The sequence below is a fragment of the Strigops habroptila genome, chromosome 4 (assembly GCF_004027225.2).
Source record: "Strigops habroptila isolate Jane chromosome 4, bStrHab1.2.pri, whole genome shotgun sequence".
Taxonomy (NCBI): Eukaryota; Metazoa; Chordata; class Aves; order Psittaciformes; family Psittacidae; genus Strigops; species Strigops habroptila.
In genome coordinates, this window is record NC_046358.1 from 81,135,018 (window position 1) to 81,161,585 (window position 26,568).

The following is a 26,568-nucleotide window of genomic DNA, read 5'->3' on the forward strand; positions in this document are numbered from 1 at the left end:
GGGACTCTTCCAACTGCTGCTCCCAGTGGAAGGAAGACCCTGCTGCTCAGAGGGAGGAAGGCAGTAAGAGCATCTCCTCTCCCTGAGACAGGAACGAGTTCTTGGCACTGTCCCATGGAGGGTGAGCGCATGGGGCTTTGGGCACACCCCATCTACCTCAATGCAAACCTATATGCTATACAGGCAGGTAGGTCAAAGCTCTACCTAGGACCTGCTGGTTGTTGTAAAGTGAATCTCTCCTTCAAATGCACACAAGGACAGCGAGCCCCCGAGTCCTGTCATCCAATTCTTTCTATGTTTAGTTTCTACAGCTCCCTACAGGCACCCAGGACAAGTGAATGTGAGCTTCAGAGTGCTTCTGCAGGGTGGAGAAGACTGAAGAGGAAGCTGCACTTACACCTTGGGTAGAGCAAAGGGGTTGGGGAGAAGAGTATTCAACTGCAGCAAAAGAACAGCTCTTGCAGTTACAGCATGGGCTGGCACAGAAAACTAGCAGAATTAAACTTTATCTGTGATAAATACTTGCCATCAATGTCAAAAGCAGCCCTCAGGGTGTTTGCAGCTCCTGGGCACGAGATCTGCACAAACCTTCTCAAACCCTGAAGAAAAGTGATCAGTTTAAAAACACTCCCCCCTTCAATCGCTTTCACTTCAACCACTTTGTCTCAATTCCTTACACACAGTCTTGTGGCACCCAAAATAGTATTGACTAGAAGACCAAGTAGGGTTTAGTCTCTGCTCCCCACAGTGTTGCACAGTGGCACCAAAGGGATGCATTTGCTGGAATCCTTTGACGATTCTTTTTCTTCGCTACCCAAGAGAAGTAAGGAGATGTAGACACAACTGTAAGAGAGATATTTAAACATTGCTTTGCCTGTGCTTCCCTACACTTCAAAAACAACTTGGATGCTGCATAGGGTTGTAGGAACTTCCTACATACAACCTCTACAAATTGTAAGCCTCTTATAAAAACAGTTCTCCTCCTCCTCTGGACAGGAAGGAAGGTAACTATCATTTTCATGTAAAAGGCTTATCTTCTTTTTCCCATCTCATGCTCACACTTTCTTTACTTACTAATCCCTTTCCAAATTATTGACTAAAAAAGAAAAGGTAGTGATATTTCTGGGGAAATCCTGTGGCTCTGGATTCATATGAACAGCAAATGAAGTCTCCGTTCCCCCACTGTCCAAATTGCTTCCACATGCTATAGTTTCTATTAAATAATGTTGTTGTCTCCATCTGAAATACTACCTAAGCAAACGTGTTCATAAAACAGGGAACAGTTCATTTCTCCTCAATGCAACAAATCATGGGTCAGAGACCATTTCTACAGTGCTCTGAGAAAACTCATTTGACTTCTAATATATTCACCAATTGAAGCAAAGCTTGACCCGAGATGCTGTGAACATGCACTGAATAAAACAGTCGGTGCTGCGTGACACTGTGCCAGGAGCATCCTGAACTCCTGAATCCTCCCGACAGTCCTTCAGTTTTATAAAGCTTTTGGGTCTTCATATGAAAGGATGCTCTGAGTGACTGGTGTCTGAGTAGTGCAGCTGCTCTTACCAGAGGCTCCCATCTCATGTTGAAATAAGCTACTGTGCAATTACTTAATTATCTCTCTCTCCTATCCCTTAAAAAATCCACTGCGATTCAACTTGAAGCAAACCCAGTTAATCCAGCTTTATGGCTGAGAATTAAAACAGAGAGAAATCAGAGATTCAAAGCTGCAGTTCTTGTGGCAATACCACTGCTCTAAGAGGCACAGATATTAATGCCTTCAAACTGTAAGTATCCGAGGAACAAAGAAATGCGAAAAGCCCTTTGTGCAGCTTATCCTAGCTAGTATTTTATAGAGCCTGCTGTTCAGAAATCCTAAATCCCTTCCCCTGTCCTTGGATGCTGCCCAAGCCCGTGCCTAACTTCCTCACCCAGCCACCTCTTGCTGTTCGCCCTTCTCCTGCTTGTGAAGTATGGAAGTGAGGTTTGTGCTGCCCGACTTCCCTTGACAATAACTCCCTCATCCCACCCATCCATCTTCCCCCTCGTCTCTCTGCCTTATCTGCTCAACCATTCTTCATCATTCAGGGCTGAGGAGCTCAGAGGAACCAATGTTACAGCACAGGCATCAAGGGAACTATAACTTTGAATTACCTGACCCAGGTGAGTTTAAATTCCAAGCCATAACATTGGATTAACCTAATTTATTTTTATTGAATATTTTACCTTTGTAAGTCCTACAGCCCTTTCTCTGAGAGAAAAATGAGAACTGGAGGTCAAATAAATTCTTTTATGGGTATGTTTCTAATTGTCATAATCTAACCTCTCAGCATTGAGCATTAATACCTAGTGGTGGTAGAACAAAGCAGAATCTACTCAGTATTCTGGGAAATGTGACATTTCTTATAGTCCTTCAAAAATGCCTCATAAAATAACACATAACTTTTAACTTTGCTGTATATTCTGAATTGTTATAAAATTCTTTAAAACCCTCTAAACACTTTGCTTAAAGAGAAACTGTTAGGTATAACATTAGTAAGAATAGAGAGGCTGTCCTTGTGCCTCCACCTCAAAAGCATCAGATGTAAAGATAGTAATGAACTCTGTATTTTTATCATTACAAACTTTACCAGATACATAAAAAGGCAAGAGAAAGAATTGATTTCCCAAAAATGGCTAAGATAATTTTTATGAGCTCTTTCATGCTTCTAAAAGGGAAAGGGAAGCAAGGCCCACGAGTCAATTCATGTTCTGCCTCCAGGCTGGACATTTGAAGCTAACTTTCACCATTTCCATGTCAAAAGGCCTCAGGTGACTCAGCTCTACTCTAACAAAGCCCATCACCTTCATGCCTCTGTGGGACAGCTGCCTTTAGGTACCCATACAGGTACACAAAGAAGTAGAGTATCCAAAGTCAGGGAAAAGGCAAATTCATCCACTAGCTGTGAAGAATTAGGGCAACATCAGACCAAGAGCAAACGATCTCACTAGAGAGGATCCCATGGGAAGCAGGAGGGTGAGGGCAGACCAAGCTCCCAAACATCTGCAGTGCCCACAGCCATAGAACAAGCTCAGTCTCATCTCAGAGCCAGAGATGCCCTCAACAGATACAGACAAGTCAGAAACTGAGGGAACTCTTAGGCTTTGCAAAGTCATTTTGGAGCAGGATGAGGAGGTGAGAACTTAACAACTCTGCCACTTTCTTCATGGAGTAAAACGAGTAGTAAACCTATGACCCAATCAGGCAAAGGAAGGAAGCTAATGTCTAATAAAGAAAAGCATTCCCATGTCCTGGGAGGCCATGCCAGAGAACACACACTTCTCCTGTCTTTCCGAAACCTGCAAATCTCTTGAGAAACAGTAACATTTTCTGGTTTCAAGATATTTCCTCTTTCCAAATGCTCTTTGTGCACTGCTTTGAAACTACTACAGACAGCCTCCTCTCCAAACACATCGATTTCAGCTCTCCTTATTCATTCTTTATAGAGAGGCTCTGCATTTGTATCAGCAAATGACATTAGCAGGCCTTCTGGAACAGCCTGTTTCATAGGAAAATGGCTTGTACTCATTTTATTCTGGAACACAATTGTCATTTGCTTAATATAGTCATGATATTTTACTGAGGTAATTATACTCTTAGCTATCAGTAACAATTAAACCCTTAGACTGAGGTTGCTTAATAAAGGTCTCAAAATAAATAACACATTCCAAACACAATGTTTTAAAATGTCAAGCATGCAAATAAGATCTTGTAATGAATATAACGAGGCATTAAGGATAAATCAGCACAAAGTTAGTTTGTCATTGTAGGAATGTCTGCTAGAATTGCCGTTGGAGTATTGTGGGGTTCTGATTGCTACAGAAAGGGCAGCAGAAGCACTGCAGACACAACCATTTCATTGCATGTTATGGCTGGTTCAGGAGAAGGGCAGGGTGAAGCCACCAACACTGCTGTGCTTCTGTAGCTGCAGAGCTGAGACTTGTGTAACTCAGCTTATGGTGAGATCAATAACATTTGTATTTGTTCTTTTGTTTCTGTAGCAACTTCCATGAAAGCGAGAGTCAGACCATTCCATTGCAAGCTAAATAAAAGCCAGAAACAGCCAAATTAGGGGGTACAGACAAAGGAGGAAAATCACTTTTAAACTCTGAGATCTAGAGATATTTGAAATCAAGGTCAACAGATAGAATCATAGAATCAACTAGGTTGGAAAAGATCATCAAGTCCAACCTTTACCCCAGCACTGCCAAGTCCACCACTAAAGCACGTCACTGAAGGCCTCATCTACATGGTTTGTGAGTACTTCCAGGGACGGTCCTGGAAAGTTGTTCCATATGGAAGGTTAGAGCATGGTTTAAAAGTCCTTACAATGCAGGCAGCAAGGTGATTCGTAAAGGTTAAGTAGAGCAGTGACAGACATTTAAAAAGACCAAAAAACAGACAGGAAAAGTGTTGTCAGAATAAATACTTGCAAAATCTTCTTGTCGAGCAGTCACTGCAAAGCATGGTACAGCAGATTACCTCCAACGCTGCTCCATTTGGGAGGCTGCTGCCAAGCTCCAGAAGGTGGTTAGGTGGATCAGGACTAAAACATGGCACAATAAGTAACTGGAAGAAGTTACTCAAAAAAATTATTAAGAAATCTGGGTTATACAGGGGGTGGGGGGAAAGAAACACCCCAGTGTTAAAAAAATCCTCCCAGATCTCTTTCCCTGAAGTCCCTCAAGAAACAAGGCTGTCAGAGACCAACAAAAGCAAACACAAAAGAGGGCCTACAAGGATGCTGCAGAGGGACTCTTCATCAGGGACTGTAGCGATAGGACAAGCGGTGATGGGTTCAAAACTTAAACAGGGGAAGTTCAGGTTGGATACAAGGAAGAAGTTCTTTACTGTGAGGGTGCTGAGGCACTGGCACAGGTTGCCCAAAGAAGTGGTAAATGCTCCATCCCTGGCAGTGTTCAAGGCCAGGCTGGACAGAGCCTTGGGCGACATGGTCTAGTGTGAGGCATCCCTGCCCATGGCAGAGGGGTTGGAACTAGATGATCTTAAGGTCCTTTCCAACCCAAACTATTCTGTTATTCTATAATATTTCCTAAACCCCAACAGAAAATGCCTACAGCAGCAGTCATCAAAACCTCCAAATCCTGCTTTCTCCTCACAAAACTTAGGATGCTTTACCCAGGAACCCAGACACTCCTGAGTAAACCATGAGCACGAAGCCCAATAACCACCTGGCATCAGCACAGCACTAGCTAACAGGGAAGAGATCTCTCATAAAAGCAACTACCTTATCGCTGACCTGTTAGGGGGCCTTTAAAAAAGGCTCCCTAAAATATGGGGCCTGATGATGTTTCTAGATACTAAAAATCACAGTCAGCAGAGATCTATTCAAACCCTCTGTACTCCACAGGCAGCAATTCCCTTCTCTCCTCTGTCCCACATCAGTTAATGATCTTTTCTCTTCCCTTGCTATCATCCCCATCCACCCATAACTACAAATCACCTTTTTGCTGGAATTATTAAGTGATTAATATAATCAAGTTGAAATTAAGGGGAACTGTGCTCAATCTGAAAGGTTGTTGAGTCTCTTTCAAACACAGAGTGCCTTGTCTCCTCTTTTCTCAAGCATGCAGGATGACCTAGTAAGTACTACCTCGCCTGGCAAAGCTTGCCTTGCTGAATCACAGAACGGGGAGCACTGGAATTGCTTTAAAATGCATTTATTTGCAGGCATAAAAAGGAACATAACTTCCATAGGTTTATAGAACCCTGCGAAGGGGAGACATGGGGAGCAGAGGGAAAGGATTGGCAAGGGTCAGGCTGACAGCACTTAACAGTTGCAGCACATGGAGTGGCAGCACAGCTGGTGATGCACGAGTAATGGTGCTGCTTAAATAATACACAGTCATGAAGTGGATTGAAGGAAGGAAGAAGCAGCACATCATAACAGCCAGGGAAGAGCATTTGGTACTACTCCTAACACAGAGTTCTGCCCCAGAGCTGCCTGTGCTACCTGGACGCAGAGCACAGGGTACAATACCCAAAAGGCGGCCTGTTGCAAGGCATCTCTTTGCCAGAGTGCCTGGTTTTATTGCTATTGAGTGTAACAGAGTGCAGTATTCAAGATTTTTTACATATCCGAGGGAAAGGGTTAATTCACCTTGTTCACTGAACCTCAAGATCCTTCCTTGTGCTTTAAAATCATCCACCTCCTAAGAAAAGACCATAATGCAGGACCCAATATGACAGAGAAACCATCAGCATTATTTTAAATCTTTGCTGATTACAAAACAAAGCAGATGGCAAATCAAGTCATGAACTCTACATCTGCCATGCTTAATGAACAGTTTAATTACCTAGTCCCATTTCTGATGCATCTCTGCCATTCTCAGCTCTGGGAGTCACTTACACACTTCGCACTGACTCTTGCGGAGATATCTCCAGGAACACATGGTATGAACAGTCAGCTGGAGTTGGTTAATCAATACTTGTTTCATCTCCACCTTTTATGGTGATGGCCTAAATTATGTCTCAATGGAAACAGATTTCCTATCGGATCACGTGAGCTGGTTGAAAGCTCAGGAAACAAAATGGAATTTTTCAGCCTCTTCTCCAGGCAGTGGAGTACCCAAAGGCAGACACATGCACAGACGGGAAATAAAACCAGCAAAACAACAACATCCAGCACAACCAGACTAATTCATTTGCTGCCTTATGCCTTGTATGAGAGCAAGAGATGCAATTAGGACAGCGTACGTTGACTAAGTCTACAATTTGAGAAGCAAATTGGGCTCATTTGGAATAAGGAAGAAGTAACTGAAATTGGGCTTCACGTTCTGAGTTTTGGTGTGCGCAGATAGGCAAGAGCTTCCTACAAAGGGTCACACACTAGCTGCAGAAAAGCTGGAAATGTTATGTCTGGTCAAATCTGTGTAATGGGCTGTTCCTACTCTGCAGCTTCATGTACTTACGTCCAGCAGCACAGGAGAAATAACTGTTTTAAGAAGTCACTGCAGGAGCAGAGGCTGGCAGGTCTGAGCCCTAACAGCCACTAAGTGAGGAATACATCTAAGGGCTGCAAAAGACCCGTGCAAACCAACTTTAGGCACCTTACATCAGAAAGCTTTGTGAACCCTTCAGTAGGCCCTTATTGCTTTCCTCCAACCTCGCTTCTGCTGCACAAGGTCCATTCATGCCCCTGAAAGCTGCCCTCCTAAAACAAATAGAGCTTTGTTTCCATTAAATACTGACTCAATCAGGTGCTTGCATTCAGATAAGGATTTTCACTAAGGGGTTTTCATTTTGGGAGACCTACATGTCATAGAGAATTTCCTAAGAGACTCAAGTTTTAGTCATTCAGCAGCAGAACTGCATGTTTTTAACAAGTCTACTTCATAAAGAAAGAGCAGTTATTGTGTGCAAAGCTCTCAGATAAAAGAGAAACGCTCACAAGCTTGAGGACAACACAGAAGTCAAATACAAAAACATGTAGGTACACATGGCATTCAAAGCCAATACAACAGTAAATCAAAGAGGAAAAAGGGGCAGAGGTAAACTAGGTCTTTCCCCAGCATTTCAGATATCTCCTACTACTGCTGTATCGGAACTACCTCAGGTAATAAAGCAGAGATTAAGGATTTCCCTAAAACTCTGAGCACAGTAAAAAGACAGCCCGAGAGACAGTGAACCCAGCCAAGGGGATTTCTCAAAGAGGGAATGAATACATCCCTAGAAACATCAATTTCCTTTTCATCACCTTAAGTGAATAGAGTGACACTCCAGGAGATACCTTCAAGCCATCAATGTCTGAAAACCTTTACGGTGTCCAATCTAGTCTTATGTTTCACTGAAAACACATAGACCAGAAAACTGAAGTATTACCCTGATTTACAAAGACATGTGAGAGAAAGTAGTCAACTAACATGTTTAAACAGCAGTTTGTCAACAGGAACAACTAGGATGCAGCTCCTACCCCTACCCACTGACAGAGGTGGAACTGATTGGGCTGGACGACTGCACTAGGACGTCAAAGACTGGAGAATACTGCTCAGGTCTGCCAGGGAGGAGAGCTTTGTAGTGAGTCACCCAAGTATCCTAGATTGACAATTGTGCCCATTCCAAACAGTAAACCAACTGGAAAGGCCCAAGTAAGGTCAAGAAAGCCCAAAAGCAGCAAATGAGGCGAGGAAGCAAGCAATGGATGGAGAAGTGCACTGAAATGGAAATGTGAGAGCAACCAAGACAGAGACTGTGGCAAGTAGAAAATGAACAAGACATGGCAGGGGACTGGAACTAGATGAACTTTGAGGTCCCCTCCAACCCAAACCGTTCTATGATTCTATGAAGTGAGACAAGTCATCTGTAAAAGCCAAGAAGTGTTGCTTGAATCTTGAGGAAAAAGAAATAATAGCCATAAAAGTAAGCTTGAGGAGGAATCAGGTTGGCAAAGCAAGTACCTCCTGAAGACAGTGTGTTCGCTACTCAAATATCGGGTACTGCTCTTATCAAATGATGAACGGTTTATCATTTTCTATGGATCTTTTAAAACATATTCAAGGCCTGAGACTTCCACGTAACAATTTGAGCCCAAAAGGATAGCTGTTACTGCATTAAACTTACACTGTTAAACATATCTCATGCCTTTCAATGCTCACTTGCTCAGCATATAGGAACAGATTCACTGCCCTAGCAGAGGGTCAAATATACACAAATGCAAAAATCACACTATCAAAAGCAATATCAATTCAATCATATATATAATAGTCTCCCCCAAATTAGATTTTCACAGTCCTATTTAACAAGACAAAGATTCAATAGAGAGAGCTCATCTCTTCCATTCTCAAATTACATAGGAGCACACAGTACCACTGATGCCACTAATGAGATGATTAAATACCATTCTAGGTGATATGCTTTCAATGTAAAATAATTATTTTTGACAGGCAATATATTTGCTCAAGCTCATTTTAAATCACAATATCAGGCTTTTTTTAATTAAATGAAATTCCTTCTTCTGATTTCGCATGAGAAGAGCAACCAGTGGGAGAAACAGTGCCAGGGAGAGATTGCCCAAGTGCCATAATGCATGTACTTCTTCACAAAGGACCCCTCGCATTCCCTGCATGGAATGTAAATGTTCAGAGAACAGCAAAGTCTTTCTTCTTTTAAAACAGGTCAGTTGAGGAATCATTGAGCACAGTGAAAAGTTCCGCTGTCAAAACACAAGTTCATTTGCCATGGTCTGATGAAGGACATTTCCAACTCTTCAGGGGGAGGATAGCAAACAAAGCAAAGGCTCTGTCTTTCAATAAATGAGGGTACAATCCATTACCTGACAGAGTACTGCTGTCTTTTTGTCCAGTACTTAAAGGAAAGCAATGATATTTTGTATTCTATGACAAAACATTCTGCTGAGGGTTAGAAATAAGTTAACAAAGGGAATATTTTAGAAACCATCTGAGAAACTTCCTTCAGGGCTGAGCAGCCCAGCACAATGCCAGACAGTTGAGAAGGTTGTAAAGAAAGGATTTTTACTGGCTTCTGTACCTACCTTTGTCATATCCAGCCATGGCAGTACCAAACTAGAACACCATTGGAGAGCTGTCTGCTGCTGGGGGTATTACAGAGACTGTGGAGAAGAGATGCCTTCTCTGTTTTCATGGAGAGAGTTTGGTCCATCCAACCCTGACTGCGGTGCCTACCTCAGTGTGAAGCAGGAGGAACTGCTGTCATTTTTCTCTCCTCACTTATGTGACTCTCCATGGCATCAAATCCTGCACCCAGAAGATCTGATAGAATATCCTCTGGCAAAGTGGTTGTTTCGTGCTTCAAGAAGCCCTGCTTACCACACCATATAGCACAGCTTCTTTGGCTCAGCAATGACATGGAATTACACAGAATTAGGTACAGCACAATCAAAATGGATCAAAATGCTTTAGTTAACACTGAAAATTTAAAGACTGAAGTACAAGCAACAGAACAGCTCCTTGCTCTCTTGCTTAGATATGCCCTCTCACATGCTTTAGCTACTTGAGTCTGACCTTATGCACATGCATAAGCTCACTGAGATGAGCAGCTTTACAACATCAGGGAGATTGCTCAGGTGAGTGAAGTTCTGGAAGGAGTATTCTTGGGAAGTGAAGTAACCATCATTCTGACTAGAGAGAATTATTATTCCCTTTGGAGAAAGAGCAGTCTTAGAATTTAATATAAAATTCTTAATGCTCTACAGACTTCAAAATTATTGCATAGGATTTCATCACGACAGCACAGCAGATACAGGATAATGCAGACTTCTTTGATATATCCTATAAAAAGAACCTTAAAATGCATTTTCAATTTACTGGTCTAGTGCCTACCATTACATTCCAACAGACTTTCAGCATAAGAGGAAGGTGAATCTCTTACTCTCCGTAAATTGTTTTTCCACAGGAAGAGTTGACAAGGTGTCGTTGTTTTGTTCTCTTTAGGAAAGGAGGTGATGCAGCCAAAGCCATTATAAATTCCCTTCAGTGGCTCAAAACACTCTAGTGACAACATAAGTCAATTCTCTGCCCTCACACAAACGCCAGGCCTGAGACAAAGTCCCGTATCACCAACACAGCATGAGCCCAGATAGGGGGAACACTAGCAGAACCTTCGGATGTACTAGCACTCTCATTCTAATGCAGTCCTAAACACAAGTTTCATGTCTCTTATAGCACTCACTATGCAAAGACCCCGTAGCAACTTTGTAATACCAGTCAGAGAGGTGAGCAAAGAAGAAATAGAGAGGACTGCACCTAGGGGAAAGAAATAAGAAAAGGCTTTCCAAGCATTAGCCAGGAACTCACCTTGGTGAGCAGCAGTACACGCTTCTGCAGCCGCCTGACCAGCGCTTCGTGCTGCTCACGTTTCTTCTTCTCCTCCAAGAGCTGGCTCTGAATCCGTATTATTTCCTCCTGTAGCTGCACCCGGGCCTTCTCTAGTATTCGGGCACTAAGAAAGATAATACAGACATGTGAGATGTTCAGCACTGCCTCTTAGTCAGACAAATGAGGGAAAACCTGAGAGGAGGAGAAGCATCACCATGATACCAGGACACTGGGGCTGGTGCCATTTCATCTCACGGCTGCACCACTGGAAACCGAGTAGCTGCAGTCTCATTATCAGCTGTTCTCAGGAAAAGACAGGAGAGAAGAACCATCCCAGTGACAGCCTTCTTGTTCAGCACAAGACAATTACTGGAACCTCACGTATACAAAGCATTTAAGTAATTCCGTATCTACTTCAAAATCAACCCGTTTGCCTTTGAGAAGATACCTCGTTTTCAACAAACGAGGCACAGTCTTGGCTTCTACTGTATCTTTTAATCTTTTTCTAACAAAGTAGAAGTAAAACTGAGGTTTAATATGATCTGCTTAGACAGATAATACTCAGCAAGTAATTATAGCCACCACCTGCGCACCGCACTTGCCAGCAACCTATATTGGAAGAGAAATGTCTTCTGAGGCCCAGTGATTAGCACTTCTTTTGCAATGTGGACATGACTCAACTAAGCCAGGAGAGTTTGGTCCCTCCTCTTCCCAGCTCCCTGTGCAGCATGATGTGGTGATGCACAATTATCCATGCATTCCTGGAGATGTTCTTCACGCGTGCCCTTCAGACACTCAGTCTGCTGCCGGGATGCTAATGGAGCTGTTCCAAGGCACACACCAAGCAGCTCCTCACAGATCAAGTATGCTGGCAAAGTACTTTATCAACACCAAAATAAGAGTGAAATCATTCTAGAGATTAAGAGTTGGTTCATAAGTTAAGTATGACAAGTTTAACCAAGCCTGCACTAACTAAGTGTTTAAAGAGGGAGCAGGACATGAAGAAAAGCATTGCACGCAAGTCAAAAACCCTCAAGCAAGCAAGAAAGATCAAAAGCAACATCTCTACCTTACTCAGTAACAGAAGATCTTTGTTGCTCTGATGCTAAAAAATAGACTGGAAAATTGCTGAGTGCTTCAGAGGGGTATTCTTTATCATTACAATTACAAGAAAATTAATAAAAATGCTTTTAAATAAACTAGCACTATTGTAAGATACTGTGGAGGTAGATCTAAAAGGAAACTCTGCTTTAAAAAATACTCTCAGCATAAATCAAGCACATCCTGCACTGCCACGTCACCAAATCGTACTTCTTGGGAAATTTATGTAGGAATTCATACCTCAAAATCCTCCCCCCTTGAAGAAAAATATGCATTTTAAAACACTGGATGAATTATGAGCCTGTTTAAAGCTCCAGTTCAATTTGGAACCATTCACAGACCAATTTAATAATCAAGGACTATGAAATGGTCTCTTCGTTGTTGCATTCAGGTGGGAAAGTTCATCAAGAGGGCTTCAAATCTGCATTTGAAAATGGATAATTTCATTACCAGGGCACCATTACTTCCTTGGTTCTGTTTTAATTAATCAGTTAAAAAGGGAACCTGCGCTCAAGAGTAGTATCTATGGTGATAGAACATGAAGTGGCACCAGGCTTGCACTGGACGTTCTCTTCCCCATCCTCAGCAAACATCTCAAATTCAGTCTCATGGATACTTACTAGAAACACTAGCCTTTTTCTTACTGAACAATGCAAGAATTCCACAGGATAAAGCAGAGAATCAACTCTTGTTGGATTGCACTAAATAAATCCATATTAAAAACTTTCCTAGAAGCCAACACCCAAGAAATGACCAAGAGCTCGCTGAGCCCTGGCATCTGTGAAATACGGGACAAAATTCAGTGGTATAACTGAGATGTCAAATGTCACAAGCACATACGTGTCACTCAAGGAGTGATTACTTGCAGTGTACAAACCACACATCGTTCACAAGTTGCAGTTGCTGAATTATAAAGCTGCCCAGCGCTGCTCTCCAGCACATCCTTCTGCACAGCAAACTCTAACGCATGCTAACAGCTCAGTCCTTCAGTTCACAACACAGCATCCTAACCTTAAACACTCCTCCAGGGCCAATTTAGGGTGACAGTAACCTATAGTTGATGGACACAACTTGGGCAACACCTTAAAACGTAACAGGAAGATTCATCACATTGTGCCTCTCAAAATCCTAGGCTTAAAACACTTGTCTCCCTTTCCATGGGACTTGTATTAAGCCAGACTTTGCTAAGCTTGTACTAAGACAGTGCTCATGGCCAAGTGCCAGCCTATCAAGTTTGCAACAGGTCAGCCTCCAACACAGGGCAGAATGGGTGGGTGAGAGCAGGTAACCTCAGCTACTATCTTAACATTCATTAGGCTTTGCTCAACCTTTTCTATCCACAGGGTAAATACAAGTACAAAAACCTCATCAACTGTGTTATAACAAATTAAATCCCACTACAGAAACCCTACTGCAAACATTATTTGCTCTATCAAATAAACTTAGTCCTGATTAAAGTCAGAACAGAAGAAGAAGAAATGCAAACATAAGATTAAGTACTACAAAACAGGCAGACTCTCGCATTTGATTATTGCAAAACATTTTGATAGGACAATAGAGAAATCTCTTTTCCTTCAATCTCCCAGTATTGTGCCCTATTTCTATAAATGCTGAATAGACTGATGGATTATGATCGAGTTGACATTCATAAAGAAAAATGAGATAGGTGCTAGGTTTCGTCTTGAAATACTGAAAAATATTCGGATACACACCTCTCAAACCGGGTTGGGAAATGACTATTTTAAAATGTGAGAAAAAAGTACAGACAGACAAATGGGTAATTTCCTCGGCCATTGCATGGTGTTTGGAAAGAACACCACCATCTGTTTATATTTCAGCCTCAGATCAAATGTGATGTTAATGTACATAAAACTTAAATGCCAGAGATGTCTATGAAAGCAGAGACGATACTCAAACCCTCTGAACTGACTCTGTTTCCATAGGTTCCCTTGCTACAGAAAGCGTGAAATTCAACTTCCTTACAACTCTCCACACCATGCCAAAGCACATTATTGAGATCCTTTCCTTCTCTCTTAGGAGAGATTGGTAATTCTTCCAGAAACTGCAGCAAATACCACATACACTGTCTCTGTAAGAAAAAACCCAAATAGAAAGTTATATTCCTTATTAACACAAAACAGAATGTGAAAGCTGGTGCCCAGAAGGAAATGCCATTCGGGTTAGACGTGGGCACTGCTCCTCCCCACTGATGACACTTATGGCTTTTCCAAAGTACGTGCTCACTCCAAACAAGTATTAAATAAAAATGAAATCGGCCCAAAGTTCTCCATCCAACATAAGCTCAGAGAAGTGGCACTTTTTTAAATCTTTGCAAGTTCAAAGTAAACCTTTTAAACCTTAAAGAGAAAAAGTCATTTCTGTTTATCAGCCCATTAATGTTCCTCGTTCCCCATCCCTGTGAATGAGATGCCAACATCTTTCTGTTCTGAGCCGCTGAGACTCTTCATATTTTGCTTTTCCTTTCTGTAATCCACTTTAATGTAATCTTAATGATAAAACTTCATTTTCCAGAATGTTCTTTGAAAGACTGAGAACAATGACTGCAGAGAGAGAATACTGAAGCCATGAGATACATTTTAATAATCTCCTTCAGAAATTACACAAGCAGCTGATAGGGTTTGGGGTTTTTTTCCCCCCAATGATCCATAAAACATCATTTTAATCATTCCATCCTTTCGACAGTTAAGTTACCACCTCAGAGAGACTAAAAAATAATAGGGGAAGCAAACAGGATGCCAGAATCAGTCTGTATATCAACCTGAGAGGAAAACAAGAGGTCCACAGCAGCACAGAGACAATTAGAAGAACAAGACTGTCTGGGTCATGCTGTAATTCAGGAAAAGATGAGACACTTGCACATACCAGGGGCAACTGTCAGAAACAAGGATCACATCAAAGAGAGCACTGAAATCCAGAGAGCATGGATAGGAAGAACACTGGAGTCATAGAGAGGGAAAACACAATGACAGTGTTATTACACAGACATAACAGGAAAGAGAAGCGCGCTGGAGCTATCAACATCTTCATGACACAGTCCAAAATAAAAAGGTTAGCACACAAGCTAATGAGGCAAAAAGGAGCAAGGGAAATTGTTTTGTAGCAAGACATTTGGATGAAGGAAAGCAAAGCCATTCCTGAGGCTTGACAACTTGCAGCCTTCTCAACATATCTACACAGTTATAGACAGTACACACACATAGACACAAACCACAATGGAGAACAAACGTGTTATTTTTCATTATGGTTCTTCACCCCCAGGATTAATAAGCCAACATGAAGGTGTAAGTAGCAATAGGGTAACTCCAGCACATCTTCATATTGTCCAGTGGACAGCAGCAGAATATCCCTGTCTCTGTCCTCTCTCAAGGCTCCTTCCAACCTCCAGTTCCTGGCAGAGACTTCTTCTATCTCAGCCTCTGCATAACCGGCCTCGATAGGAACCACCGTCTGGGATGGGAATCAAAAAGGAAAAGCAGAAGGGAGAAGATGATGATGACAAAAATGATCTGATTTAAAAAGGGACAAGACACAGGAAAGAAAAGGTGGAGCTTGGCAAAACAGAAAAAATTCCATCTTTTCTTAAAAAGGACCAAAAAAATGGATCCATTATAAAATGCTGCTGAAAAGACTGATAGGAGCTCCGAGAACTGCTGCAGAACGGAGCTGCCTGAAGTCACACATTTAAGGCAGGTAAACTAGAAATACAAACATCAGGAAGATTATTTTAGTGCTACAAGTATTCCAGCTCAAAAGTCAAAGGTCTGGGTGCTAACTTTCATTAAAATAAGATTGTTTGGCACTTTACTCTGCTTCCCTTCTTCTTCTTCACATACAGAAGAGAAGGATCCAGGGAGACCTTAGAGCAGCCATCCAATACCTAAAGGGGGCCTACAAGAAATCTGGAGAGGGGCTTTTGACAAGGACCTATTGGGACAGGTCAAGGGGAATGGCTTTAACCTGCCAGAGAGGAGATGTAGATGAGATCTCAGGCAGAAGCTCTTCCCTGTGAGGGTGCTGAGGCGCTGGCACAGGGTGCCCAGAGAAGCTGTGGCTGCCCCATCCCTGGCAGTGTTCAAGGCCAGGTTGGACACAGGGGCTTGGAGCAACCTGCTCTAGTGGAAGGTGTCCCTGCCCGTGGCAGGGGGTTGGAGCTGGGTGAGCTTTAAGGTCCCTTCCAACCCAAACCAACCTGTGATTCTATTCTATGAAATGTGAATACACTGAAGCAGCAGCATCCTTCCCTGCTCTCCAGCACTGTGCTGCTACTGCGATGTGCACAAGTGGGAACTGCAGAGGCCGACTTTGCCATGTTATCTGCTATTTGCCTACTACATTCAGAAGCAACAATACAAAATATCAACATATTTAGTGGAAGTTATCACATGGGATATCTTTTATTTAAAGCTTTAACTGTGCCCCATAGAGAGCCATATAAAATACTGCTACAGAAAATACCACGCGCAACAGTCTACAGGGAGTTGGTAGGAAAACAAGCTTTCTCCTTGCTATTTATTTCTCCCAAGTCTTTAGCAAACATCTGCAAACTTTCTCTTAGTTCACAGTTTGTATTTTCTCAAAGACCTTTCATATAATTCACCATCATTAGGCTTCCACACATCACAAATCATTCAAAAGCAAGCAGTTCATACATCACGCTGCTGCTCTGCATACAGGGAAGACTCGAATCATAGCAAATTTATAAGGATGGCACAACATAAAGAGAACTATTTTGCTAGTGTGGACAGATGAAATGGGTAAGCAGCAGACAGATGTTTGGAGCTTTACTGGTACGCTGACAATATGTTTTATCATTGAGACAGTATTTAATTTTACTCCCTAACCAGCAGCATAAATATGAAGCTGAGAAACACAGTTCCTTCGAAGCAAACAGTTACAGAAGAGAAATAACACAAATGTGAAGTCCCAGCCCTGGTACAATAGCCATAACTGACTGGCAGGATTTGGGATATACTAAAAGAAATCCACATCAGGCACCCTTTGCTTCTGTTCATTACAGGGTCAGCTCGGTTGCTGCAACACACGCAGCTTTGCTGACCACAACACCCCACAGGAACCAAACCCAGGAACACTGCCAAAAAGCAAGGGCCAGTGGGGCTCTAACTGAACAGAGACTTAATCGACCACTCAATGCAAGATTTACTGTCATGCTAATAAACATGCTTTCCACATCCACCATCCAGATGAGAATGAAAGCAACATCTACTAAATGGAATCTTCTGTGGTTTTGGTTTTAATGTGAAACATGATGTTTGTCAAATACATCCGTCACTGAATGCTGGAATGCAAAATATTTTGAGAGAGAGAGAACCACAGGCATAACAACAGCAGGTCGAGGGAGGGGATTCTCCCCCTCTAGTCTGCTCTCATTAGACACCCCCCCTCTGCAGTCCTGAATCCAGCTATGGGGCAGCAACACAAGAGGGATGTGGAGCTGTTGGAGTGAGTCCAGAGGAGGGTCACGAAGATGCTCTGAGGGCTGGAGCAGCTCTGCTCCAGAGACAGGCTGAGAGAGCTGGGCTTGTTCAGCCTGAAGAAGACTCAGGGGAGACCTTAGAGCAGCTCCAGTGCCTAAAGGGGCCAACAAGAAATCTGGAGAGGGGCTTTGGACAAGGGCCTGTAGGGACAGGACAAGGGGAATGGCTTTAACCTGACAGAGGGGAGATTGAGATTAGACATTAGGAAGCAATTCTTCCCTGTGAGGGTGCTGAGGTGCTGGCACAGGGTGCCCAGAGAAGCTGTGGCTGCCCCATCCCTGGCAGTGTTCAAGGCCAGCTTGGACACAGGGGCTTGGAGCAACCTGCTCTAGTGGAAGGTGTCCCTGCCCGTGGCAGGGGGTTGGAACTGGAGGAGCTTTAAGGTCCCTTCCAACACAAACCAGCCTGTGATTCTATAAATGTCCTTTTTTAAGCCTCCAAACCTAAACTGTTCATAAGCCCAAAGCTTCTATTAAAGGCATTTATTTGGTGGATAATACTTTTACTGGTATTTAAAAACCACTAAAAGCCACATTGCTGGTTGTATGCTTACCAATTTGACAATGCTGCTCTCTTCAGTAAACCTGGGTACAGGAGAAATCAAGCTGATAGTCGGATACACAAAGTGATTTATAATAGCTTATGTAGACAAATCTATTAAGGGCTTTCGGTATGTCCAAATGCTCACGGTTCTTGTTCTGAATCAACAACAAGGCAGACACACTTGCATCCTGAGCAAACTGATTCCCTTTGCAGCGCTCGGTAGTGAAACAAATACTAAATGTTGTTAACGAATGCAAGTAATTAAAAGCATGAGTTAAAACCAACAGTCCTCTATCACCACAGCATAGAGCCTGCACAGCATGTATCATCTATCTCTGTATCATAATTCTGTATGTGGCATTTGGCAATTATGGAGGGCTGCCTATTTTTAAAGAGCACTCACTGATAAGGATTTTCCACACCCACTCTGAGATAAGAATAATCCCCTTGTACAAGTTAAAAGTGTCTCTCCAGCACTGCAGAGAACAGGATGCACCCTACAGCAATGCCTCCTGACCAGAGACGGGTACACACCAAACTGAGCCAAGATGTTGACTAATGCTCAAAATGATTACAAGGAGTTAGAAGAGAGTATCTCCATTCCAATTATATCCTGAAGACCGGCTCCTTTGTCTCCCTAGTTTGTAATGTCCTCACACCACGGGCTGGTGAGGAAAGTCACATCAGTAAGGAAACACATGGAGCTTCAGCACCAAGAGGCTGCAAACGGCTGCTCCCTTCCCCATCACCCCCCTCACCAGCTTTGAACATTCGGTGCAATGCAAGAGAGCAAAATACTGGGGAAAGGGAACTGTCACAGGGAGAGGAAAACAAAACCAACAAAAAAGCCCCCAAAACACAACCCCAAGGAAGAATTCTGAAAGGAAACCTTTATTTTCTCCAGCCAGGATCCAAGCACCTCCCTGCAGCTGGCTTTATTTACAGCATCTAATTCAAATTCTAAATGCTTCAAAGTGTTATTACACTTTTTTTTTTCTTTGAAAACAAAAATGACAACAACTGAAACAAAACTGGGAATGAGAAAACCCAAAGATTGAAATAATTACTAATCAAAGCAGAGGCCTGTACATGGGATGGTGAAGTCACTGGCCAGCTCTACCCAGTAATTTCTCTTCATGTTGGCTCTGATGAGTTTTATATTTCTAACATTTCATCAATTTGAATCACTAAATTCAATTTGCATTCACAGATAAACAGAGAGGGAATAATAAATACTCTCATCTGACCTTGAAGTGTGAGACAGAAAATTGCCCTCGATGATTTCATTTCAATCTGAACCATAATGAATAATGCAGTTGGCCCCATCAGTTACCAATCTATAATCACACTTGCGGGCTGGATGAACACACGGACGTGCCTAAATATGAGGAAGAAAGTCAAAACTTCTCACTCTTCTTGTACTGGTCTTTTTCTGCTTCTCCTTCACTCTAGAGATTAAGCCTTTACCTCCATCCTTCCCCACTCACCCCCAACTCCACGTCAAGGGTTTCAATTTGTTGCACAGTCAGAAGTGGGAAGTGAGGTGAAGGCATTGCTTAGTTTTCTTAATCCAAACCATTATTATATGCATTGTACAGAATCTCCTGTAAATGCTCTAAATTTGGTAGGTATTCTCCCTCCCAGAAGCTATCAGGTCGCAGGCCAACTCTCCAGCAGTGAAGCACAGCAACGCAGCACAGGCAACTGGTGACACGAACATCACAAGTAAGTAAGAATAGTAAGAAAGAATATTTCCAATTTCTGTTATACATTCAAACCAACACTTCTGATGAGAGAGAAGTCATCTGGGAATATGCAGCATGAGAACTGAGGAGCTGTAAAGGATAAAGGGCTGATAAAGAGGAGTGAAAAAGGGAAAATCTGCTTGAGGTGGGGAAAGAAATGAGTAGGAGAATGGTTGTGCTGAACCAACTTGTCAGCAAACAGATCCGCTGAAATTCCAGGCTTTTGACAGTTAGATAATAGCTTATCTTAATAAAATAAAGAGGGTCAAAGATAAGGAAAACAAAACATTAAACCCTCCAGTGCAATATAGCAAGTGAGCCCTCACAGACTCGTGACTCGTGACAGCTTCGGGAAGGTTCTACGGATCTGCTTCAAATTACCTTTTCCAACGAGAGCTCATTTCCAGTGTGCATTACTGTACTCCACAGTGAAATGAGTACTGAGATGAGTGTTGTATATTACTGTTCAGTCACATTCCTTTTTTTAATACCTGAATCTAAGACTACCTGAATGAATTTCCAGAAACACAATTGTCTAAAATATTTCTTGCAGAACAATTCAGTGATGGACCCCTCCATAATGGTCACTAACATTCACAGCTATGGCTCAAGCATTTCAGCAGCAGGCTTTTGTGTGTGAAAACCCCTCCAGGTTATGTGATAAAAACCTGGCTAGGTTTACACTGGAGACTCAGAGGAGAATTTGTAATGGATAAGTGTTGACAAGAAATAAACCCAAACAATTAAGTTCTACCTCCCAGCACTGACCCATGGGACATGGGCACAGATAAAAGTAAAGGAATAGCTGAAAAGTCATGTAGCTCTTGCCTTTTCTTTCACAAAACCACCAATTTCACTTCATCTCATATCTGCCTCTCACCTGCTTTGACTCGACTTACACCAAAGCTGTCAACCATGATCCAAGCCATATTAAGCACAGCATTGTAACAGACCTGCTAATCGTCACATCCAAAATATGGATGCATATTAAGTCTTGAAAATCCCATGACCAAGTAACATGACCTGTAACCATGAGTTTTCCAAGTGCCACCGTGCCTTTATGCATGAACAATACAACATGGCAATGCGTTATCTTTTGTCCCATGCTCTAACAACAAATCAGGATTCGCTGTTTTCTGCAGGATCTCTGCCTCATTTGCTGCAGAATCTGGAAGAGCAATGAAGCACAGAAACTGCTTAAAGAGAAGGGTCTCACATTAAGGCAACAGAAAGTCTCCCAAATAAAACCTGGTTCCAATTCTTGCCTGTGCCAGAGTTCCTAGCTGATAGCATGAGCTTTTCAAAGGCAGTCCTTGGTGCTCAGTCATTTGGCAGTCCTTCCTCTGAGCTCAGGTCCTGGGCACTGACACTAGTGCTAAGTAGTGAAATCAACAGCAGCTGCTCAGAACATATGAAGCTTTGGGTAATGCAAAGTGGTTTTGAAAGAACAAGTTCTAAATATTCCAGAATGGCATCCCCAACACAAGGCTACACTTTTTGCTTGGTTTGTATCTGGTACAATGGGGCCAGCATAAGAAATAACTAATGAATTACCATTTTTTCTGTAGAAAAACAGGAATAGCTGCTCGTTAAGTCAAGATATTCCACCATCTCAGCCAAGTGAAGCGGGAATCCTGCATGGTGTAGGAAACCAGACTAAGGAGGCATCAGGTGACTTCAATTCTGGCATTTCCTGCCCTCTCAGAACTTGACTTTGCAACCCTGATGTAGCCTTCCAGGTATCTATTTTCTATATGCGGCAAATATTACTTTAAAAACCCATAAAAGCAAGAACATACATCTAAGAACAAGAATGAGGAAAAACTGCCCCCAAACATCCTGCGTGGGGTAAGCTTCATCCCAGTTAAATTACTTTTCATTCTCATATACATCCATACAGACAAGAGCTGATATCCAGCCACCCAGTGTCAGATAATGAGACTTGGATCTTTCCAAGCTATACCATCACACCATGAATATCTGCCATTCCTTTTGCAGTGGCTCCACAGCCCCATTCTCCATAAGCCCAAGAGATACTGTACGTTCTCACTCTGCTCAGCAGATATATTTGGGCAGCTGAGCAGAGGCAAATTGCTTCCTCAGACTGTTTCCAAGCAGTGATTTGCCCCCCAGGAAAAGGATATGCCCAGATCAGACTTACCAATGCAATCCTGCTAACCTTATTCCTAAAACATACTGCACATGTTTTTCTTCCCTGTTATCTTCCTGAAATCCACTGGACTGTTGACACTATTAGGACTTACCTGCAGGGCACAGAGACCTACTTTGCTCCAATTTCTGTCCGCAAATCAGCTCAAAGAATCCTTAAACCAATATAAGGCAAGAGGAATAAAGCTGTCACTATGGAAGGAGAACCGCCAGAACAACTACATTTATAGCCCTGTTACATCAATTTTCCTGCATCAATATTTTTAAATGTTTAATAAAACAATACTACATGCTATGCAATCATTTTGTAATGAATACTTTATACAGAAACCAGTCAGACATGTCAACAGCCTTTTTGCAGCACTTTCAGGTTTCAGAATGACTAGATGAGCAGAGGGGTCAGCTGCTTTATTTTGGGGTGAAGATGTGATAGGGAAATGAATTTAAAGACAAGGCAACCAAGTCATCTTGTCTCTGTACCACTCATAAAAGAACAGCTTTGTTCAATGTAATTTGGTTTCAGCCAGTTGGTATCACAAATCACACATCAACCAGCTCCATCTGCCAATACTGAAATGCTGGAGGCAAGGGACAGTAGTCCAGCCTGGATTCAACAGGTACAGTGTGAAGAGCTTCTGCAGCACCATAAGTCACTGCTGTCACAGTTAAACCCCAGCCAGCAATTAAGTCCCACACAGCCACTGGCTCACACTCCCCCCGTGCGATGGGGAGAGAATTGGAAGGGTAAAAGTGAGAAAACTTGTGGGTTGAGATAAAAACACTATAATAAATAATAATAATATGATAGTAATAATTAGTAACCGTAATAATGCACTGAAAATGAAAATAACAAAAAGAGAGAGAAATAAAACCCAAGAAAAATAAGTGATGCAAATGACAACCAATTGCTCACCAACAACTGACCGATGCCCAGTCTGTTCCCGAGCAGTGGCACCACCAGCTTTATCCCTAGTTTATATACTGAGTATGAAGCCCTATGGTCTGGAATGTCCCTTTGGCCAGTTGGGGTCAGCTGTCCTGGCTGTGTCCCCTTCCAGCAGGGCAGCATGAGAAGCTGAAGTTCAGCCTGGAGAAGAGAAGGCTGAGTGGAGACCTCAGAGCAGCCTTCCAGTATCTGAACGGGGTCTATAAGGATGCTGGGGAAGGACTCTTCCTTAGGGACTGTAGTGGTAGGACAAGGGGTAATGGGTTCAAACTTTAACAGGGGAAGTTTAGGTTAGATATAAGGAAGAAGTTCTTTACAGTGAGGGTGGTGAAGCACTGGAATAGGTTGCCCAGGGAAGTTGTGAATGCTCCATCCCTGGCGGTGTTCAAGGCCAGGTTGGACAGAGCCTTGGACCACATGGTTTAGGGCAAGGTGTCCCTGCCCATGGCAGGGGGGTTGGAACTAGATGATCTTAAGGTCCTTTCTAACCCTTACTATTCTATGATTCTATGATTCTATGACTCCTTAACTTAGTGTAAGCACTGCTCCACAACTATTCCTTTGGAATTGCTATGAGACCTTTCTGGACACAGTGGTTGATTCAACTCTTTACCTCTCTCTTTCTTGGGATGTGGAAGCAGCACAGCCAAAATTCACCTTCATGGGAGTCTCTCCATAGCAAAATAAACAATTACAGAACTACTTTGTGTGCTACCAGTGCTGTTTGCGAACAGTGCTTCCAGCAATGCAAAGCAATACCAAGTGTTGTGTCATGCCCAGGAAGGGATGGCATTTGTCAGACCCTCCAGGAACACTGGGATTGGTTCTGCTTCATCTGCTGGCTTCCCAGCTCCCAGCCCATGGTGATTTAGGCATGCATTTCTAACCCAGCAATCATTCTCCCTCTCATTCTGCCTTTTAGTAGTCACTTGACCATTCTGGCCTCATTTCTCCGCTCTCCATTTCATGGGGAATAATGAAGACCAGCCCTGATAAATCTTTACCACCCAAACTTTCGTGCCCCTGTCAGATACTGCTCTGGCCAATGCTCAGTAACTAGCAATAACTGATCTGATGCAGAAAATCACATGTTTAGCTGTAATATGTTCTGCTACAGGAGTCTGAGAGGAGCAAAACCAGTCGTGAGTCTGCAAAATCACGAGTGGCAGGAGGTGAAGAAGGAGCAATTGTTCCCTGCCTCTTCCAATAGAGGAGCTAAGCAAATTAATGGAGGAAAATTAATCATGGGCTATTAAATACAGAAAGCTATCACCTTCAGCTCAAGAAATCCTTAAGCTTCAAACTGAGGAAAGCGTGAGAAGTATCACTGCATATTTGCTCCTTTATTAGACTTTCCCAAAGCTTCTGGCATTGATACATTGGTTTAGGTCGATTTTTCAGCTGATGGCAAATGTGCGGAAAAGAGTTATAGAAGAGTCTTTGCTTATTTTTAACACACACCAACAGATCTCATCTAGCTTCAGTTTTACTCGTGCACATTTTTGTTGTATTTTCTTAGGTGACTGTGTTGTCATTTCACCTCTTCCACCCATGAGTCCTATTCAATTCCCAAACTATAAATTAGTAGCTGGGAAAGGAAAATTCTATTCTCCCAGGTGCAGTTTGCCAGCTCCTGGCTAAGGCAGGAAGGGTCCAGCTGATCAGTCTCTGCTACCATAAGCTTCCTATGAAAATAAAAGGATTCAAAAACTGCCAAAAGTCTCCTAATATGTAAGGATTTAGGCCATATCTATCTATTGTATTTGAACATACCTGAGTTGAGGTTTTCTTGGTGTTCGGAAGAGACAGGGCATTTCTGTAGAGAACTGCTTCATCCCCTGAGCACTACGCTGCCTGCCAAGGGCCACCACACAACACAGCCCCAATTAGATCTTGACTTTGCTATCCAAAAGGTGCAGCCTTTGAAGAGGACAATGAAAAAGGATCATGCCCCAAAGAGGAGATAAAAAGTGGCTGCAGATCACAGGCGGCCCACAAATGCATGTAAAGGGAAGGGTGAGATGCACAATCTGTGCTGTTTGATGGGTATAAAAAGAGGTGACTGGAGCAGCAGATGTTTCAGACCAGAGCAATTGGGCTGATCCTCACCTCAGCAGCCAGGACTCCTCACAGCACCTCTCTTCATGTATTGCTGATAGAATGTGAATAGGAATTAAAAGGACTGTGCATCAACCTCTCATGCAAGAATAGATCTGCTTATGATCTTCTCTCTGGTTAGCAGACACACAATATTCATTTTCAGTATCCCAGGGGACAATAACAACGGCTACCAAAGACAATTTTCAAAGACCCAAATTTTCCAAAGAGCTCTTCTTTTAAATATATATCTAGAAAAACCAAACATGAACTGCATAAAAACCCAAAGGGCATAAAAAAATAACACCATGTGTGATTTCACATCAAGTGGCCACCTGCGTATAGACAGAAACAGAAATTTATTCCTATTCTGAAGCCACTTGGAAATGCAGCCCTTAATACACTATCACCACCATTTCCCACAGTATGATGGGCAGGCAGAGCATTTCTACATTAAGAATTCATAACTGTACCAGCAAAACAAGAAGGTTAAGAACATGCAACTGGAAAATGCAGAGATACTTGGCAAGGCTGATTTATCACTAAAAAATAGTTTGTGCTGTGGCAAAAAGCAAAGCCAGAAAGATAATGCTGCTGCTGTGATTATTTTTACAAACTCCTTTATGAAGGCAAGAAGAAAGTTTCAGGCTGAGGGCTTTCAGTGAGAGCTTTTATGGGCCAGCAAAACAAATACACAAAGCAAAAAGTTGCCAAAAACCCAACCCAGGGGGATGCAGAGCTCGCTCTCTGTGGAGCCACCCAACAGCACAATTAGCAGAGCTGGTCCCTCCAGAGCCTACATCTCCCACATTCAATACAGGCACTTTGGCAGCCAATAGATGCTCTATGCTCAGCATGCCCTTCGATTGCCACCTCTCTTCCATTATCATCTCCCCTGCTGCCTCCATTGTACCTGATTAATAAAGCCCATTCTTGCTGTTTATTTCCTTATCGATCCACTGTCTCCTGCATGGGAAAAGGCGTCAATGCAGTTAAGGGCAAGCACCTGCTTGGAGACTTCACCCTTCAGCTGCTTTCTGAAAGTGCATTTTATTCTCACTGGATAATAAGATTCTGTGGTTAAGGGAGCTTTTAAGTATTGGCATTGTCATAAAATGTTCCTTGTGTCCTACTTCACCAGAGCTGACAAACTCTCTGCTTGCTGTCAGTGGACTAATGAGAAAAGAAACACTTCTAAAGAGCTTGGGATACTTTTGCATTGCAAAGTGAAAAGGAGAAAGTGAGATATTTCAATGATGTTCCATTTCATTCCAAAGCTCCATAAAGAGGAAAGAAAAAAGGGAACGTTTCTGCACAATCACTGTATCAACCGAGCAGCTCACTTATTAATCTCTCCTTCCTCCGCATTCACTAGCTTGGGGGCTCAGAAAGTTGACACTTGACTTGAAAAATGCCAACTCTAAGCAGTTTATTTCCTCTTGAACTTTAAGAGCTGACTGAGACAGAAATGACCTTTAAAAAGGCAGGGTTAGTTCTTGTATGAATTGATAGAAGGATTCTTTGCTTACACAGCACCGCAAGGTACTGAGCAAATCTTCTATGCAAACACCCCTTTCTCACCAGAGGCAAGAAGAAC

At 42.6% G+C, this 26,568-nt stretch overlaps 1 protein-coding gene across 6 annotated transcripts in view; it reads right to left on the bottom strand.

The window, feature by feature from the left end:
- The window catches only part of MAD1L1 (mitotic arrest deficient 1 like 1), a 366,422-nt gene that overhangs the window by 241,616 nt on the left and 98,238 nt on the right, over window positions 1-26,568 (bottom strand). For 5 of the 6 annotated variants that reach the window (XM_030484959.1, XM_030484958.1, XM_030484963.1 and 2 more), the window contains one exon: window positions 10,834-10,978. In XM_030484959.1, the coding sequence (XP_030340819.1) occupies window positions 10,834-10,978 (145 nt within the window). Of the gene's footprint in view, window positions 1-10,833; window positions 10,979-21,739; window positions 21,809-26,568 lie in introns of those variants that run through there. The other variant, XM_030484964.1, reaches the window with a different exon arrangement.